Here is a 21,050-nt window from a genome sequence, read left to right as displayed (position 1 = left end):
TCCTCACTTTCTTGGAGGGTGATTTTGCCTCCTACTTTATGAGGAAAGGATGGCTTTCAGAGGGGAGTTACCTGCCACTTCCTGAGTCATAGCCTCAGACTTCTCTGCTTCTGCCTGCACCCTCCCTCCTCTCTTCCCAATGAAGTCTCAGTCTTCCCATCCAAGGTTATTTCTTCCTTTGAGTACTTAATCCCACGCACATTGTCTTCTTTCTTTTGAATCTTTAATTCCTTCCTCTCTATAAACATGGTCTCTCTCCCATCTGAAAAAATATGCCCCTTGATTTTGTCTCCTTTACTACTTCTTTCCCTCCTTCCTATCACAATCACTTTTCTTAAAACTCTAAAACTACTATAAAGTCCCTAATGACCTTATTGCCAGATCTAAGTGTCTCCAATCCCACATTTAACCTGACTTCTCTGTAGCATTTGATCCTGTTAACCATTCACTTTTTTGGTAATCTCTCCTTGCAAGACCAAAATTCCATCTTTCTCCTACTTCTTTATTTCTTTTCATACTCCTTTTAGTCTTTGACCTCTGCCTGCCTCTTAAATGTTGATATTCTGTCCTTGGCTTGTTTTCCCTTTTCATTCTACACTCTCCATATTACTATGTTAATCCTGTAGTTTTAACAACCTGTTTACTGAGGACCCCAAGTCAATGAATATCATGTACTTAATGGCAGTCACAAATCTTTATTTTTACTTCAGTCTCTTTGAGGAAGTTCACCTCCAGCAAAGTCTGAAGAAGCTCCCATTGCTATCAGAGACATAAACTATACAGGTATGATCTGATGGCATATATGTCAGTGCTCTTGGGTCTAAGAAGGAAGGTTCTATCTACACACTTGCAGCACTTTTATTTTACATTTATTTATTTATTTATTTATTTAAAAAAAATTTTTTTAAAAATTTTGGCCGCACTGCATGGCTTGTGAGAGTTCCCCGACGAGGGATTGAACCCGGGCCATACAGTGAAAGCTCCGTATCCTAACCACTAGACCACCAGGAACTCCCTTATTTTACATTTAAACACTGAAGAAACACCACCCTTGTAAATTATACACCTTTAACAAATTCTTATTTTTCTTTGCTGCCCACGTCTTGGCCAGAATTATTTTGAATTAACCACTGAATGATCTCAACAACATTATACATCTTAATTACAGTACAGTTTTAGAAACTTAGTGAAGTACCATAGACATGATCTTGGCTGCACATCAGATCTAGGAAAAAATTCAAGACCTATACAGAATCACAGAGACTTAAGAACAAAAAGGATTTTAAAGGTGGTTGAATTCAACCAACCATCTGATGCATCAATCTTAGTATAACACCTATGCTTGATCATTATGCCTATGTTTGAGTATCTCAAGTGATGGAGATCTACTTTCAGAGTTAGTCCCTTCGTTTTTGGTGAACAGTGACTATTAGAACATTATTCTTTTATTGAACTAAATGATACCTGTTTCCCTGTAGCTTTTTTTCTACCTACTGGTCCTCGTTCAGTCTTTTGGGTTGATATGAAAGGGCTGATTTATCTCCCACATTATAGTATTTCCATCTATTCTGTTACAGTATTTCTAATATTTGAAAATAGCTATATTCAACCTAAGTCTATTCCTGGGTTTTCTATTATTTTATATTAATTTGTCTATTCACAAGTCATCACCACAATCTTTTAATTATTAAGGCTTTATGATACATTTTTAGATCTGGTAGGGCCAGCCCTTCCTTGCTGATCTTTTTCAGGTGTTTTATGGCTATTCTCTCTTACTTATTCTTCTATATAATCTACCTCTAGAAAATATATGATTCTTAAAAACTGGGGTGATATTAAATTTATATTTTAACTTAGAACAGACATGTTTATGCTGTTGAGTTGTTCTATGAAGAATATGAGATATAGGATGTCTACTTTTATGCCTTTCAGTACTGTTTTATAGTTTGCTCATTTTGCACTATAAGGTAGGCCTGAGTATTTTATTTTATTTTTTGGTATTTTAAATGAGATCTTCTTTTCCATTATATCTTCTAGTTGGTAACTGTGTATATACTACTGATTCTTGTATTTTAATTTTATGTATGGTGACTCTACTAAATTATTTTATTGTTTCAGTAGTTTTTCAATAGATTCTTTTGGGTTCTCCAGATATTCAATCAAATCACCTACAAATAGAGATAGTTTTACCTCTTTCTTTCAATTATTATGCCTTTAATTGCTTTTTCTTGTCTAATTGCATTGAATAATTCTCCTCTTTCATTCTGCCTTAACCTTTAGAGTTTTCATGAGTGAGGATCTGTTGGAGGCAAACTCAATTGTTGTTTGTCTGAAAATATCTTTATTTGACCCTCACTCTTAATTTTTCTGGATATACAATTCTAGGATGATTTTTCTCTCAGCATATATTATGATTCTATTTCCACTGTTTTCTGGATTTTATTGTTACCAAATTGACAATTGAAAATCCAGCTGTCAGTTCTTTTGAAGTTAATCCATCTCTTCTCTCTGGCTACTTTTAAGATATTCTTTTTGTCTTTGGCATTTTGTAGTTTCACTCTGATACATGTGGGTGAAGATTTTCTTTTCAAAGTTTGCTTGGGATTCTCTTGGTTTTCTGACTCTTTGGCTGGGTATCTTTCATTAGATTTGGAAAATTTTCAGTCATCATCTCTTCAATTATTGTCTCTACTATATTTGCTCTCTCCTTTCTTTCTGGAACTTTGATTGGATATATATTGGAATCTGTCCCCCATGTCTTTTAACCTTCTTTCATATTTTCTATCTCCTTGTCTCTCTGCATTGCATCCTGAATGATTTCTTCTGACTTACTTTCCAATTTACTAATTTGCTCTTCAGCTGAGTTTAATCTGCTCTTAAAGCTCTGTTGAGTTTTAAATTTAATTGTTGAAGTTCTGTTTGGTTCTTTTTCAAGTCTGATTATTTTTGTAATCTTTCACAGTTTCGATCTCTTATTTCTTTAAAAGTGTAAATATAACTATGTAGTCTATCTGATAATTCTAACATATATCTGTATAAGAATATTAATTACAACATTATTTATAATTGCAAAATACCAGAAACAATATAAATATTGAACAATAGGGAATTGGTTTCATAAATTATGGTACATTCAAATAATAGGATTCTGTACAGATAAAATAGATGATTATGTAGTGAAATAAGAATCACCCATGATATGTTATTGAGAAAAGCAGATTAGGGAACATAACATATATTATTATTTCATTTGTATGAACATGTTTATATGTGTATAAAGCAGACTAGAAGAATATTCAGCAAAGTGATAGTTGTTACCTCTGAGGGTTCAGATTATTAATTTCTCTGTAGCTTTCAAATATTTTACATCAGTAGTGTGTTATCATAAAAAAAGGTATTTTCACTTTGGAAAAATATCCTAATATATTGTGAATATTTTTCTATACCATGTACATAATTTCTATAGCATAATTTTAAATTGCTATAAAATAACTTCTTGTATGGTTTATACCATAATTTTTAAGCGCATTTTCCTATCGTGGGCATTGAGTTTATATCTAGCTTTGTTTTATAAACATCGCTGCAATAAACTTCTGTAGGACAGTCTTCAGTCAATATTTGTGCAGACTCCATTGAGATATTCAACACTGTTTACTCCTTCTCTCTTCTCTTTTGGCTTTCCTGGTGGCCCTCTCACACTTCTGAGGCAACTTTTACCCTGCTTTGCAGGCTCCTCTTTCTTCCCTGACCCTTTATGTGACTAGGTTCCTGTCCTAAGGCCTCATCCTCTAGTCATTTCACAAGTTCTCCTTTGGCGATATAATTTATTTTTTTTGGCTTTAACTAAATGTAGATAACTGTTAAATCTTTACCTTTAGCCAAAATCCCTCCAATCTAAACTTCAGATCCACAAATTCAGCTACTTACTTATTTCTGCTTGGCAATCTTAGTGGTGCCTCAAACTCACACAGCCTTAACTGAATTCATCTATGTTCCCAAACCTGCTTATCCAACTTTGTTCACTATCTCTGTGAATGGCATTATCATCTATGCAGTGGCCTATGTAGTGGTATATAGTGTATATACCAGGTGACATTCAAGATGCTTCCTTTCCCTAACCATCCCATATCCATTCAATCAATTAATCACTCCACCTTCCCTTCCTTCCTCCTCTTTAAATCTACTCGCCTGTTGCTAGAGTGATTGTTTTAAAATGCAAAACAGGTCAGTTGATTTATAAGTACCTCACTGCCTTCAGGATAAAATCCAATCTCCCTGGCGTAATATTCTAGCCCTTCCTCTGTTATTGTGCCCCTGTCCATCTGCCTCTAAGTTTCTGTCCTCTTGAACTGCTTTTGTTCTCAGAGCCAATCATGTGCAAATAACATTCTCTGCCTGGAACTCCCTTGTGCCATCTTTTTTCTCCTCACTCATCCTTCAAGAAGAAACTCAGACATTATGTCCTCCAGGAAACCTTCCTGATTAAACCTCTCTTTCACCCCTGCCCAATACCAGGTCTGGATGAAGTGCTCCTACTCTGTGACTATATGTAGCCATAGCATTTTCTTGTCCACTGAATTGTAAGCTGCTTAAGGGCAGTGATTATTATTAACCTTTGTATCCTTATCACTAGCACAGTGCCCAGTTGCAAAATTAATGCTCATTAAATATTTTTGAATGAAAATATTGCTAGTATTCTGCTAAAATATTTATATCCACTAAGCTATAATATAATATTGTTTTGTCTCACAGGATACTGTAAAAGAATTAACTATGCCTGAAGCAGACAAGCTTCTTAAAGAAGATGAAGAAGAAAATATGGAGGATAAGAAACTTGAGGAGGAAAAGGAAGAAGAGAAAGCAGAAGAGGTAAGATTAGTATTTTTTTCCTTTTCCTTTATATTTTTAAAGAATGAATATATAATGAATATATATATATATATATATATATATATATATATATATACCATTGAAAATAGAAAGAGAGCATCTGGAGTGAACTCTTCAACTTCTTTCCTTTCCTTATATAGGTTTAATCATACCTGCAGACATACTTATCTCTTTATTTTCCAAGGATAGTGTGTTCCTCTTCCTTTCTAAATTCAGCCATTTCTCAGTAGCCTCATTCACCTATACTACTGTTAACTACACAATCTACCTCTCACCCTGATGCTGTTTCTTTATCCCTTCATTGCCATATTTTTCAAATAGTTGTTTAAACTCCTTGTCTCCACTTCTTCAGCTCCCATTCTGAGCTGCCTTTTCTCACTGCCCCCAGGCCATCCACACCTCTCTTCTCCTTATCCTGTCTCCAGCCCTGCTGCGGCATTACTAGTAAAAACAACCCTTCTTGGGGCATCTGTAATAATAATAGTAATGAAAATACAATGGTAACTACAGATGATTGTGTGCCTACCATGACCTATATGCTTTGCACATGTTAACTCTTATCTATACAACACAACCTCAAGGTAAATATTATTGCCCCCATTTTACAGATAAGAAAACTGAAGCTCAGAAAGGTTGACTGACTTACTGAAAATCATATAGCTATAAATGGCAGAACCAGCATTCAAACCTAGTTTAGTCTGGCATAAGAGCCCTCGCTAATTCCTGGGTGGGCTACTATTGTCTTTAGCTTTCAGAACTCATGATCACTCTCCATTTTGTCTTAACTTACTTCCCTGGGGTGTTTCTTCTGTGAATAGTTTACATGTTGGCATGACCCCAGGCTGTGACATAGATCCTCTACTCACTCTACATGCAGAACAACAGAACAAAAATATTATATAACACAGAAGCCTCTTTTCACTAGCATTTTCTGTTTTACTTCTGGTACAATGCTTGGCATATAAAAGGCAAAGTAAATGGAAAACATTATTTTTTGGCCACTAAATCTATCATACCTTTTAAATCCCCTCCTTCCCTTCTTCTGTGGCCTTAGTTCAGGCCCTTTTCTCTCTATTTTACAAACTCCTATTCAGCTTTCAAATATCATTTTCTCTGTAAAAAAATCCCTGAGTGTCTAGACAGAATACAGGGCCCTTTTCTGGGTGCACATAGCTCTCAGAACATACCTCTATGCTAAAAGTAATCATGTAGACCATAATTATTTTATTGCTTATCTCTCCCACTGTTCTGTGAGTGCCTGAGGTCTGGAAGAAATCCTCTTTGTTTTTCTCACAGTTATCTCCCCTTGTCCCCACTTCCCCATCCCCACTAATTTCTCCCACAGTGTTTCCTGTAAGTCTTCAAAAATGCTTGTTGAATGATTAAAGCAAATGGAAAACTAAAGCTTCAGACATGGTGCCAGGCAACTTGCCAGGCCACTGTGTCACACAGCAGCTCACTAACACGTCCGTGGTATTTCTGTGCCCTAGAAACCTTCAACATCTACAGAGAAGGAAAAACTCATTCGAGTCATTGGAGTAGATGAAAATGTCCATTCCCAACCTCTGTTTGGAACAGATGTATTGTCTTCTTGGGTATGTAGCTGAAACTCAACTAGGAAATTCAAAACTAGAGAAAAAAAGAACTAGGAAATTTAACATTTGTAAAAATGGTATGGATCTAACATAACTTTTAGCTTTTCCAAGAGAACTCCTAAGTAATATATTTTCCAGATATTTTTTTCTCCCAGCATCATCCTTGGAAAAACTCGTTTGTTCACCTTAGCTTTATAAAAACTTTTCATTCTCTTCTTTAAACCTCATTTTATTTTATTTAATTTAAAAAATTATTTATATATTTATTTATTTGGGGCTGTGTTGGGTCTTCATTTCTGCTCACAGACTTTCTCTAGTTGCGGTGAGCCAGGGCCTACTCCTCCTTGCGGTGCGTGGGCTTCTCATTGTGGTGGCTTCTCTTGTTGCAGAGCACGGGTTCTAGGTGCATGGGCTTCAGTAGTTGTGGCTCGTGGGCTCTAGAGCGCCAGCTCAGTAGCTGTGACGCTCGGGCTTAGTTGCTCCACGGCATGTGGGATCTTCTAGGACCAGGGCTCAAACCCATGTCCCCTGCATTGGCAGGTGGATTCTTAACCACTGTGTCATCGGGGAAGTCCTAAACCTCATTTTAAAATCAGCATTTCATCCCTTTCCTTAACTTAACAATGTCTTGGTCAATATTTGACCAAGTTTTAAATATATTCATTCAGCAAACTCTATTGATAACTGTGATGAGAAGATACCACAAGAATTATTGGGAAATTGGAAACCTTTAGACAGTAGCTATGGAAACTCAGTAGGAAAGCAGATTTAAAATTTCTTCACAAATGTTCTAAGACCAATCACACTTAAGTCAGCTCTAGATTGGTATCTCTCTGTACAGGATGCCATGACTTTAGGAGTCTCTAGGTGGGCTTCATCCCACTAATCCCCTGAAATGGTATGCACCATTTTGTATGTGTTTTCATACTGTGCATTTTCTTGGGGAAGGGGGTATGTGCCGGAAATCCATAGACATCATCAAATTTCTCAACCCCAAAGTTAAGAACCATTTCATTGCTAGGAGTCTGACACATCTGAATAGGCACTGGTACATGTAGAGGTGAGGAGCTGTGGTGAGGGTCCTGGTGGATGGCAGCTAGATCACTAAAGTGGCAGCATGGTCCAAAGTAGAGGCAGATTGCAGGGATGTATGTCCAGGGAGGTTGTAGGAAATAGGCTCCAACTCTGGGAGGAAGAACTGGGAGATACCATGTGGAGAGTCAGGCAGGAGCTGGCAAAATTGGAGTTAGAGTGGTACATGGGAGTGGGGGGAGGCTGCGATCACATTCTCCAAAAGTAATGCCTTTTCAACAAGTTTCTATAATTAACAAAATTATATGTTAATATGTCAGTCATTAAGACTGTGAGGCAAAGAGGTAAGGTTAAGCAATGCAAACGCAATGTCATGAGACATATTAAAAAAAAGGCAGGTAAAGCGTAGCACTTTACTATTTGAGAACCCCCAGGAGTCCCACCCAAAGCCCTCCTGCAGCAGATTTGCTCCCCTGAGGTGAAAACCCTGCTATGCTATCCTGGCAAGGCATCAGGGTCAGGTCCAGAGTGAGTCAGGAAGTCGACAGGAAAATAGGAACCTGTAGCCTGGGGCAAAACGGAGGGTGTGGGGCTTGTCTTTGGTGGTGTGGGGCTCCTGCTCCAGGATGCCAGAATTCCATCTGGGACAGTGTGGTGCTATGTGGCTAGCTCACCTGAGGACGATGTGGCCCAGAAAGTCTATCTCTAGGCTTTGAAAAGTTGTAAATGTTCTACTATAGATCACTGAAGACCAAACTGTCCAGGTTCTCATTGACCATAAGGCCTGGGGAGTAGACTAAGATGTCATCCAGATGTACTTGCAAGTTCCTGGAGGTAAAGAAGAATCACATTCATCCTATGGGATGGTGGCCGAACCACTGGACAGGTAGAAAGGGGTCACGAGGTACTCAAACAGAGGGGCCCTAACTGTGCTACGCAAGTGAAGACACAGTTGATCTTTGGAGACGTTGGTACCCAGAGAATGAAAAGTCCTTGACCTGGCTTGTGAGGTCATAGATTTGGGGCAGGAAGTAGAGCTGGGGGAAGTGCTATCTTGATTTGGACTGCACTGCAGGCTCCATGGGGCAGGAAGGCCCTTGGCTCTGTGCTCCTTCCATTCACAAAGACATTGGGGCTCCCTGAGGGCAGTTTAAAGTTTCACTGTAAAATTTTCTTTTGCTTTTGTTTGCTTGTTTGTTTTTCCTTTATTAAAAAAAATTTTTTTTAATTAATTTTTTGACAGACACTAAGCCTCTGGCCCTAAGAACATAAGCAACCATTTAGCAAAGGATACAGATCCAAGGCACCAGTCCTACTGGACAGTGGCACTCTCTCTTTCCAGTCTGAAAACAACTCCCAAGAGGCAGTATGTTTGATTGACACTGGGGAAGGAAAGAGAAAAGGAAGGAAGGGATAGGGAAGCAGAAACCTTGTGGTTTGCAGGTATAACTTGTCTTGCCTCTGGGAGCTGAGTTATAGAGCAGGAGAGCGCCAAGAGATAGCTGTGTCCTGGGTTTCCAGTGAGAAGTAGCTCCAGGCCACTGGGAGGCTAGGGACCTGAGCACGGAGAATTCCAGTTGCTCCTCGTATCTCCTCCTTCAAATGACTCCAGCACAGGATTTTCTGGGGGTTGAGATATGAGTGATAACAGGAGTAGTGGTGGTAAGTCACCACCAGCTTGGACAGGCTAATTGCTTGGCCTTCTAAACCAAGGCCTCATTCATATCGTTACCTGATGCCCTAGTGTCCACCATAACTAGGAGGAGAAGAGGTGAACTATCAATTATTCCAAACTCTCCTCAATTAGCTGGAAATTAGGACTTTGTGGGAATTCCTGAAGACCATACTCAAAGCAGGAACCATGTACAAAGCTTGGCCTGCTGTGCCTGTTTCAGGCAATACCCAATTTGGCACTTGCCTGATTCACTGGTGAATCAAGTGACCCCAGTAAGCAGCATTGACTCTGCCTCTGCTCATCCCGGGGAAAGGCTGCTCTGCCTTCAGGTGCAGCCCAGTTTAATCAGGTCTGAGATCCTGTTGCAGGGCACCCCTTGTGGCCCTCTCTGAACTGGACTCATTCCAAAGTTGTCCCTGGAGGAGAAGCAGCCTGAGCTCTAACATTGCAACTGAATGGGGGAGATATGGGATGACTAAATTCATCAGGCTCTCCCTGAGGCTACGCAAAGCACTCAGAGCTACAGTGGACCCTAAGCACTGCCGCCTGGCTGCATGAGTTTGGTTGCCTACAGCTCAGCTACTTTAACAAGCAAGATGTTAGAAACCATCTCTTTTAGGCCTATCTTCAAACCATAGGTCCTGGCTATCTATAAAGAGTTGTAAGTATGAGGAAAATGGGAGATTTTGCTGGATCACCTATGAACTCCTTTGGAAAGGAAAGTAGGGGCCAGACTTGGGGGATCAGCACTATTTTTTCACCAAGCTGAAGGAGGCCCTTAGAAGCATGTGTTTTCCTCCCACAATACCATGTACCCCAGGCATAGGTATTAAGAGCAGTAACTAACTTACCCATCTTATAACAGCAACAGGGAAGAGTCCTTGGAATTGGTGGTTCCAGAAAATATGTCCAAAGATGACAGGGGCACTGTGGCTGGCTAGGAGTTCAGTACTGAGTGTTAGATTCCAAGGAACTGGGTCTAGAGCCGGATCCTCCCTGCGATAGGCTCAAGCCAGAGGTATTAGTCCAATCTAAAGTCCATTAGTAGAGTCAAACCTCAGGAAGACCAAGCCAAAAAGGCCAAAGGCATAACTGGAGTCAGAGAGAGAGACTACCTCAAAGCTACAGCAGGTTGGCACGGACAAGAAAGGTCTAATGCGATTGCTTCCAAGAGCCATGCAGCCCACGTTTGTCTCTATTATACAGCAGATAAAAGCATAAAAGCCAGAGGAAGCTTCAAAATATGAGAAGAGGGCCCAAGGCAGTATCTGTGATAAGCCTTGAGGCGTCTGTGTCAGCACATGGGTGACGCAGGGAAGGTTGTCACCTGGCGTACATGGAGGAGGACATAATTCTAGAAGCCCAACGTCCAGCATTTTGGACCATGGGAATTTCCTGCTGAAGGGTTTGAACTGGACCACAAGCCATTAATCTGTACTTGCTGGTGTCAAAACACATTGTAACTAAATATCTATCTGTTGAATTAATAGAGAGTCGGAAGGCTCAAATGTATACAGTTAGCAGAGTACAGTCCTGGTTTACTTTGGTTTCCACCTACAGTTAAAACTGTTTCATGCAGCTATATAAATCATGTGTGGAACTGCATTTCCAGATGCCTCTGCTCTGAAAGCCTTTCTTTTGGATTCAAAAAACAAATAAATTAGTAGTATGCGCTGTATAGGCACAGCCACATCACAGGTTGCTAGTCCAGACTGAACAATGACAGCATTTGCTTCCCAAACAAACTGCCCAAAGGGGAAGCAAAACAGAAAGAGGAAAATATGTGACTGGGAAAATAAGAAGAGAGTAAAAGAGCTAGAGTAAAAGTGAAAATGTTTGATATAGTTTCTTTTTGCTGGTTTGCTTTTAGAAAAAGCGACCATAGTGCAATGGAATATGTGATTGAGGATGGAGAGGCCTAGATGAGGATTTTGCTTTAACCCGCTAGATCATTCTGTGATTATGGCAGGCTGCCTATCCTCTTAGGTCTCCCTTTCCATCTGTAAGGTGGGGTTTAACTTTTACTTGCCTCTGTTTGGGAAACATGAATAAATGAGATTTTTTAAAGTACACAGTTTTAGGAAAATGTCTCATAATATTCATTTAAAAATATGCTTATAGTTTTTGTCTTCTAAATTTTCTCTTTTATCTTCCTCTTATTTTGTTTTCTGGAATATAGAGTCAAAATAAGTAAAAGAGATTTTATTTTGTTTTTTTCATATTTTCTCTGCCTTGATATTTATGAGGTTCCCTAAGGAACTGAAAGATCTTATTGAATTTTGCAATTTGCAATTTGTTATGTGCTTAATGAAGTAAATTATTAATAAGATAAATATAGTTAATTTCCTTGATCTTTAACTTAATTAAAGAAACATGTTTACCCTTCTCTTTATTTTTTAAACCTTTTCTTCTTTCTCTGCTTCTTTTTGTTGATCTTGTTCTTCCTGCTTCTTCTTTACAACGCTAATCAAATTTATGTCCACCAGAGTGTGAATAATTTGCAAGCTGGTATGGTAATTGGCCACAGGAAATCCCTATTCTTCTTTGGTATTAAGAGTGTGCTTAATCATCTGCTATATAAACATGAATAGTAGAAAAAGAAGGCTTGGTCCAGAACATACTGAAGAAAGAGGCTATTTATCTTTGGGACTCTCAGTTCATTCATAGTACATACTTTCTTTGTCAGAGAGAATCAGCTAATGAAGGTACATTGGCCCCAAAGTATCTTGAAGCAATGGCTATAATTGAATACATGCAGGAGAAGTTAATGTAAGTATGAGACACCACAATGGTAAGAAGACAAAGATTGCTGACCAGGAGGTCTAGCTGAGAAATGCATGCTTCTTGGCTTATCTTTGGTTCTCCTGCCTCCTTTTTCCTTACAAGTGGGATGGGTATCTTCAAATCTTCTGCTAGAAGCAGTGAACTACACTGCTTCAGGAGGGACATCTGTCCTCAGCCACAGTGAAGATGGAGGAAGTCAAGTGTGTATGTGTATATCTGGGGTGGGAGTAGAGTGTTAGGAGGGATCCAACGCAGTATGTTTCTAAGAGATGAACTAGAGAAATAAATGGAACTGAGAGAAGCTATTGTGTGCAGGAAAGAAGGCTACATAACCCAAATAATAGGAATGACAAGAGAGTTAAATAGCTAAGAATGCTATGAGAAGAGAATATAGACATATAACATGTGCCCTAGTAATTAAGAAACACACTTCTAACTGGTTATCTTGATGGTAAGATCTGGTTTTAAAGGTGCTGGAAAAGAAGGGTCACTATTTTATTTGTTTGTTGGATCACGTCAATAAAGAGAAGCCAAGATTAACCACTGAAAAGGGGTTCCTTGGCTATTGATGGAGAATTCCAAATACCCAAAAGTCAGATTTCACTAAGAAATGATAAATATATTGTATTCTTAAATCACACCATGACTGCACTCTGACATTACCATCCAGAGTAGCTCCTAGGCCCCCAATTCTTGGCTAAATATTGATGCTGCTGCTTCCCTTATTTGTACTGTTCAGATATATTCTTCTAATCCCGCTGCCTTTTTTGGATAATGAGGTTCTAGACATGAAAGACACTTTTCCAAACCTTTCCATTTTATTGTGTTTCTCTGGATTTTGTCCACATCAGAGAGGTGGAAAGCAGAGCCAGACAAGCAGAGGAGAAGTTTGATGATGCAAATGAAAAACTTCATTATACCCTTATAAGAAATAAAGAACTGGAGGAAGAACTAGAGGAAATACTGATGAAGTATAAAGAGAAGGAATCTGAAGGAGAAGAAGAAGAAAATGAAGGAGAAAGAGAAGAAAAAGAAATCAGGCCAGTAGAAAGAGCCTCAAAATCGCCAAAGAAAGGTGAGGATTGCTTTCTCATTTTGCTTTATTTAGGTTGTATTTATGAGCAAAAATTTGATTGGGTCATGAATATTTTAGAAGACTATCCATATCTTTAGTGGTGATCTACTAGTTCGTACTTCTCCTAGGAATGCGCACACATATAATTATATAATTATCTTTTTCAGACAAGTCACAAAAAGGAAAAACAAATGACTAACAATGGTAACTAATAAACTAATGTGAGATACAATTTTTACTTATAAAACTGGCAAAGCTTTTTAAAAGCAAAGAATACAATGCTGGCCAGAGGGGGCAAAGTAATTAGTTTTACAAATAATACTTGTAGGTGGACAGACAGATATAGCTCTTTCAGAAAATAATTTGAGTGTATGCATGGATATGCCTTAAAAATACACATATACTTTGACTTAATAATTTCACTCTTGAGAATCTAGTCTAAGGAAATAATCCTAAATACAGAAACAAAAATTAATGCACAAAGATGTTCAGTGTATCATTGTATCTAAGAAGAAAAAATGAAAACAACCTACCTTTCCAATCATGGAAGAAAGATTAAATAAATTATGCTACATTAAAATACTTGAATATTATACAACCATTAAAATGGTATTTACAAAGAATTTGTAATGACATGAGAAATTCTTATGTTAAAATATCAGGGCTTCCCTGGTGGCACAGTGGTTGAGAATCCGCCTGCCAATGCAGGGGACACGGGTTCGTGCCCCAGTCCGGGAAGATCCCACATGCCGCAGAGCGGCTGGGCCCATGAGCCATGGCCGCTGACTCTGTGCGTCCGGAGCCTGTGCTTCGCAACGGGAGAGGCCACAACAATGAGAGGCCCGCGTATCAAAAAAAAAATCAAATGCAGGAAACAGAATATGACACAACATTTTAAAGCTAGAAAAAAGACAGAACAAAATATGCCCAAACATTGGTATATATTGTCTCTGGTTGATGGAGGTTTATGGGGAATTTTGTCTTTGGTTTTTAGTACGTAGTGGATTGTCTATGATGAAAATAATCTTCTTTATTCTATAGGAAAAGGAATTTAACTCTTCATTTTCTTATCTGTAATTAATCTATAATCTGCCCTCAAACAGTTCTTAATATTCCCAATATTGGAGGCTATTTTTTGATTTTTGCTTTCATCTTCAACCTGTGTTCCTAGGACAAGTCCTGGTGCCAAGGGTAGTACTGGGCAGATATCTACTTTCTGTTTTCTCTGTCACCCCTGTCTCTACCTATGCCCCCCTAGCAAAAGCAGTAAGTTAGCCAATCCCTCACAGTCTCTGGCCCAGCTATGGTATATCATATCAATGTTGGAGGAGGAGTGTGAGCCCATTTTCTCCCCTTCTGTTAACTCTGAACTGGTAAAATGTTAATCATTACAGGTGTGAAAATCCTTTAGCTTTAGGTCTGAATATATGTGAGGGAGTTTTCATGAATTAAAAAAATACTGTATCTTCTCCTATTGTGGTGTAATTTTATCCTGATAATCTGGAAACTAGACTTTTTCCAGATTACAGAAAAGTAAATACTGTATGCAAACCACACAAAAGGTCTATGTGTTAAACTGGAGCAGTTACCTCAACATGGAATGAGTGACTTTAGTTTTGTCCATTTCCATAAAAGTCTTGGGGATTAGTTTAAATCCAGAGTTAAAAGGTTTTAATAATTTTAGGTAGAGGATAACGATATACAGTTAGGCCCCAACCTGCAAGCAATAACCTACACAAGGTTAGGTTACTGCCACTCTTCCCCCTCCTCCACACCCTCATCAAAGTCATTGCCATGGGCTCAAAAGTAGAGGATGAGAGAAGGCTTGCAAAGCTTAGGGGAACTGGCTGCTAAGCAAGGCATTCCCCATACCATGCGGTGACCTGAACATTTCTCCGAAAAACCCACACGTTAGACATTTCTTAGAATTAGCAGGCAGCTCCTTTAAAAAATGCAGACACCTCTGGAGCAATCTGACATGCATATGGCGTATACTGGGTCATATTTATATTAGTTAGTGCAGGGAGATCACTTCTCTCCTGATAGTTATGCAGTGAAGGAATGGAAAATCATATGGCAAAGGTAGGAGCCTTGTGAATGCTGAGTAAAGAGAAGATTTGGATAGAGTAGGAAGACATTTATTTTTGTTCTATGTCATTTTTAAAAATTAGCAAATTACTGTGTTCTGAGTTATTAATGAAGAAAGGAATCAAGAGGGGAGTTTACAAAGAAGAATATGGCTTAGTCTCTGATCAAAGTGAGGCTTATGATTAGGAATGGGGACAAGACAGGGAGTGAACAAGGTGAAAGTCAAATGTGGGATGAAGGTGGCAGCAGCCAGTTGGAAGGATTCCATTTGAGAACCTGGGCATCATGGAGCAGCTACAGAGAGCAGGCTTGACAGCAGAAGTCCTCCTGCACCCATCCCGAGGGTGGGGCTTGTGTAGGGTCTGTGCATGGGAGACTGGAGGGAGGGACCAGGAGATAGAAAAGGGGTACAGTGATGGATTAGGAGGATTCTGGATACTAGCTCTATTTGAATTTTTTTTCCCACCAAGCTTGGGGTATGTACTGGAAGGAAGAAATATTCTTCTTTCTTTTCTCTCCTTGACCACATACTACTCTTTTCCAGGACCCACTAACTGACTACACTGAAACTTTGAGAAAATGCATTCTCAATCCCGATAACCAATGTAGAGTCAAGTTTTGGGCAAATAGTTTGTAGCTTGGGGCTTACTCATGCAGAACAGAATTTTTAAAATGCTTTGTAAAGTTAAAAGTTCTTAGTAAATATATTGTTACTACAATAATTGTTTTTGTCTTTTCAGAGGTACAGCACAAGGAGGGTTCTAAATCCAGAACTTGGACTAAAACCACTTACAGGATGAAATCCAAATAACAACCGTAGGACACTAGGCTTCACCATGGCTTCTGTCACTGTACCCACCCCAGATATCTCTGCACTTTTGAGCTGACATTGTGGCTTGATTGAAGGGACTCCCTTTGCAATATCTACCAGAAAAGCCATGACAGACAACTCAGGGACATCTTCTCTTTAAAAGTCAGTGATGGCTGTAAGGAATGGGTGTATTCGTTTATTTCCAAGATTAAAAATAGGCTGTGCAAAGGTTTTCTAGCCTCTTCTTCAATTGATTTCCCAGCAGAAGTCTATGAAAAGTGTCAGTTTCTGTCAAGAAAATAATGCTTTTTGAGGACTTTGAACTCTGCAGAGAAGAGTGGCAAATAAAAAGCATTATTTTTTCAATTTAAAGAGAGGATCCTGGGCTTCCCTGTTGGCGCAGTGGTTAGGAGTCCGCCTGCCCAGTGCCAGAGACACGGGTTCGAGGTCTGGTCCGGGAAGATCCCACATGCCATGGAGCAACTGGGCCTGTGCGCCACAACTACTGAGCCTATGCTCTAGAGCCAGCGAGGCACAACTACTGAGCCCGCGTTCTATAATTACTGAAGCCCGCGTGCCTAGAGCCCGTGCTCCGCAATGAAGAGAGTAGCCCCTGCTTGCCGCAACTAGAGAAAGCCCATGTGCAGCAATGAAGACCTAATGCAGCCAAAAATAAATAGATAAAGTAAATAAACTAAAAAAAAAAAAGAGAGAGAGAGAGGATCCTGATAATGCTCTTAGGTTTCTGCAGCGTTTTCAGATTTCTTATTTCAGGCATTCTTAAGATTTATCTGGTCTTCACAATAACCCTGCGAAGTAGGTGGAGGAGACACTGTTATCCCCGTTTCTCAGAATGAAATAGAGGCCCCAAATGGGTATAAGACTCCCCAGGGTCACAGAGCTGATTGGTGCCAGAGCCCCCAGCTTGCTGGACCTGTGTCTGGATTGTTTGACAGTGGCGATGGGCCACCAGGCCATTGCTCAGATGGCTTCCTTCACAGGGGCTAGTGTTGCTGAAGATTCACCCAGAATCTCCATTTTTAACTTTTATTGCCTCATTTATCTGCTCTGTTCGTGACCCTGGGTGCATCTAGGCTTAGAGATGGACTAAGCTGCAAAAATATGTTGCAAATGACAAATGGACTTCTGGGCAGTCGCTCAGCAGGGGTCCCTCCTACTTCACTGCTCCTGGCTCACTTGCATTTGCTTTATCTCTCCCTGGCTCCAAACACCTCCGAGATTTCTGCACCTGCTTTGGCTCTGCATATTTGGTGTTCCTTTGGATTTATCTCCTGGAATTGTAGGCCTTTGCCTGCTCCTTAAACCTCAGAAACCCTCTGACTCCAGAGTCCTCAGCCCTAGTTAAGCCCAACCACTGGTCAGGCCTGCCTTTGCCCACACATATCAAAGTGTTTGGAGGTGGGTCTCAAAAATGTTTGGGGTCAGTCTAAGCCTACTGGATGGCTTCTTAATTCTGGGGAAAGAAAACATGAAATTCTTCAGACAGTTGACAGGGCTCATGGCCCAACTGAAAGCCACAGCTTAGGTGACTGGCTCATGCTTCCAGTTACCACTTGCTGGGGCAGAGCCAGCCCTACCCTTTTCACTTTCCTGAAGAGATTCTTGAATGATTCTAGCAAATTTGGGGCTTTTTAGTGGGATTTCAGCCTACTTTCTAAAAAATTAATTTCCTACTTTATAGGAATGAGTCATAATTTCCATACAAATCAGCAGCCCCCATCCCTGAACATGAGAGTTTTGCCCCTCAGAATGTGTCCGCTTCATCGGGTGGAAGGCTGTCTTAAAGGTCAGGGTTATGCCTGGTGCCACTACGATTAGAATGAGATGTTTGGTACCATAGACCTAGTTGGGGTGGTTTGGTTGTGAGCCACAAAAAGCCATTCTTACAAACCACAAGCGAAAGGATAATTTATTGAAAGCATGTTGGGGAGCTCAGGAGATTGAAGGAAAGTCTTAAAGAACCAGGCTAGGAACAGATAGGATGAGGTAGTTTTAGATTTCAGAAGCAAGAATTGCTTCACCATCTCACCCAGTTGCTACCACCAAATGAATGCCAGTCATTTCTTCCATCCTTACATTATTCTTAAAGTCCCATGAGGGAGAAAGGCTACCTCATAGTCACAGACCACCCCATGGATGTACCAGGGATGGTGAGAAGATTTCAGGGATCTCTTTAGCTTCCTTAAAGGGAAGCAAGGACACCTTGCTCTGCTGTTCCACCAAGACAGAACACAGTATGGGAAAAGGAAATGACCAAAGAGAATCAGGATGCTGGTAGGAAGGCATAATGAATGTTAGGTGGTTAAAAAAAAAAAAAAGTACGCTACAGAGAAGGCCTCTGCACTGCTGCTCCCTGAAAGTTATCATGGGCAGCTCCACTTTCCCAAGTAGCTGATGTGTGGGAAGTTTTAGATAGTCCTTGAGTCCTGCCACACCTTCTCAAGATCACCCTGAGGTGGTCTCCTGAGCAGAGTGGAGAGAGGAGCTCTTGCTACAACTTCTCTGTCAGTGGGGCTGCCAGGTGAGGCTGTTGTGCTTGTGTTAAAGGAGACCAGCCACTCTGTGTTCCGATGTCCAGACAGCCGTGCTGACTGGAGGTTCCTCATCACACTCCACTGGGTCCCAGTCCCCAGTTTCAGTGGTGATGTGGTCCACGTCCCTGGGAAGTCGAGGTGGTAGTGTCTTAGGAAACCTAGAACTTGGAGCAAGTCCCCAATCCACCAGGCCTGGTTCTTCATCACACACCCAGACCAACTCCATGCATGTGGGCACTGTGTGATTCTCTCCCAAGAGTTCTGGTCCTATGCTATGGTCCTACTGACTTGTCTGTGGTCAGGTCACTTGTCAGGTGCTTTCTGGCACACATTGACTGGGCTTTCCTCTTGTTCTTGGCCTTTCCTAGCTGGAGATCAGTGACTCTGATATTGCCTGGGGAACCTACATTTTGCATTTCACTTTCAAAGACTGCTGAGAATTCTGCTTGTAGGCCCCAAATCTCTAGAGCACTATTTGCCCACTTCTGGAATTTCAAGTAAGTGGGCCACCTACCAGCAAGCATTTTCCTACAGGAAGCAGAGGAGCTGCTCTAAAATTAGGAGTCTAACTGCTATAGCCCTGTTGCCTAGGGCCTGCATACCTCCAAAACAGGAGTGCTTGCTATCTGTGCCTGAGGCTGAGGTCCTCTGTAGCCATATTGATGGGAAGCAGTGTCTAGAATTCATCAGGACTTCTGCCTCTGCCTCAGGAGAATGGAGTGTTCATTCCAGCCAGGTCTGCCACAGCCTCAAGACAATCTCCTATTCAGGACTGTTGAGCAAGTCCACCAGTCCCCCTGACCTCAAAGATGGGCTCTGCCACGTACAGCTTTTCAGAAAGCAGGACTTCTTAGATGGTGCATCTGAGAGCAAGACCAGTGAAGGCAGCCTTCCAGACGCTCCCTAGACAATCCCAGTACACAGCAATGTCATTTGACCTGGGCAGTGTTCCTGTTGTTCTGGAATGGCTGATGAAAGGACTCCTGCATGCCTTTCTGGATTGCAGTGGCTTTTGTTTGGAGGGCATCCTCTTGTACTTGCAGGGGTTGGGTTCCATGAGCCCCTGATCTGACAGAGGCATACTTCAGGCTATCTGTAGGCCAGCTGTGAGAAACGATTTTGAAAGTCTGAAGATAAGATTAACAGTTCCCATCATCTGTCTCACCGAGGCAAACTGCTTTTTGGCAGATAAGATATTTCCATCCCAGATGTCCAGCAGATCCTGAAGTTCACAAGGTACAGCTGGTAATCCATTCCCATTTTCCACTCTGACCACCCAAATAGTCAAACCCAGGTAAGAAAGAAGAGTGTATCTGATTTCTGGTCAGAACTATTGCTCATCAAGAGAAGAAACTCCTCTCTTTTGTCTAGATTTTGCTTTACTATCATGCTAAAGAGCTCTACACCTTTGAAACAAATGCTTGAAATATTGCAGGGAGGATTCTAATACAAGAGACCTCATATACAACTTCTTAAGCTGGTTCTGTCCAAGAACAAGCACCCTGGGGAGAGGAGCTCCTAGCCATTGGGGCTACCTTTGAAGCATGGGGACAACAACCTGTATACAAGACCAAGCTCCCATTTGGATGAGCCCAATTACTGTCATTTAGAGCTACTGGGCTAAAACCAGAAATATAGTAATAGTCATGATTTATTGAGCATTTATCTCATGTAAGCACTGTGCTAAGCACTTCACATGTATTATTGCATTTAGTCACAACAACTCTGTTAACTCTGTTAATGTTAAATTTCCAGCGAAAAACTGTATGTATCCTAGATTTGGATTATACTGTTCAGCTTGTCCTCTACCTATCATTTCAAGATCAGTAACCAGTTGGAATACAGCACCTGGGTCTCAAGAGAAGATTTCTGCTTCTGGGACCTCGTGGACAACACTATCAGCTCACCTCACTGGTCTCTGAAGAATTTGCCTTTGACTATTCATTATACCCTTTCACCTAGCACACAGTTTCATAGCAGCTTATCCCCATTATTCTCTTCCATTAAGTCCTCCTACCTTAACAGCTGGGAAGTACCTAAAGATACCATAGATTACTCAAGCAGATCTGGAAGGTGCCTCTGCAAGGTAATGAGCAATTTAAATGTTGACTAGAGACAGACATCAGAGGAGACCAACCAATGGGTGATACCACAGACACTCCTCAGATATATAGGCAAATCTGCCTTGCTATAAGGAATTATTAAGGGTCATAAAGGCCATTGTTGCATTACTACCCTGGCATTCCACTTATTGTGCTGTTCCTGCCTCTGGTTATGCCTGAACCAGCATGGCCCTACCTCCTCCTTCATTGCTCTTGCCCAACATTTGCCAACCTGAAATCAGGATCAATCCATGTGGGGGTGAGAAGTGACCAGCAGCCCTTGATGCCACCTTAACTCCAATAACCAGTACACTGGGATGGGTATGGGCCAACCCTGAAAATACATCAGCCCCATATTTATAGTGATGCTTCCTCAGATTTTAAGCCACATGTACCAGATAAATGTTTTTGTCCTTTTATTTCTCTATTTTAAAAAAGAGTCT

At 40.6% G+C, this 21,050-nt stretch overlaps 1 protein-coding gene across 1 annotated transcript in view; it reads left to right on the top strand.

The window, feature by feature from the left end:
• The window catches only part of AXDND1 (axonemal dynein light chain domain containing 1), an 83,891-nt gene extending 67,870 nt beyond the window's left edge, over positions 1-16,021 (top strand). The window contains exons 22-26 of the mRNA XM_067017430.1: positions 4,753-4,869; positions 6,381-6,485; positions 11,879-11,961; positions 12,828-13,051; positions 15,880-16,021. Coding sequence (XP_066873531.1) covers positions 4,753-4,869; positions 6,381-6,485; positions 11,879-11,961; positions 12,828-13,051; positions 15,880-15,950 — 600 coding nt within the window. The 3' untranslated portion in view covers positions 15,951-16,021. The remainder of the gene's footprint in view (positions 1-4,752; positions 4,870-6,380; positions 6,486-11,878; positions 11,962-12,827; positions 13,052-15,879) is intronic.
• Positions 16,022-21,050: the final 5,029 nt, after the last annotated feature.

The sequence above is a fragment of the Kogia breviceps genome, chromosome 1, assembly GCF_026419965.1.
Source record: "Kogia breviceps isolate mKogBre1 chromosome 1, mKogBre1 haplotype 1, whole genome shotgun sequence".
Classification (NCBI taxonomy): domain Eukaryota; kingdom Metazoa; phylum Chordata; class Mammalia; order Artiodactyla; family Physeteridae; genus Kogia; species Kogia breviceps.
Note: the sequence above shows the minus strand (reverse complement) of the source record. Positions and strands in the feature narration are given on the sequence as shown.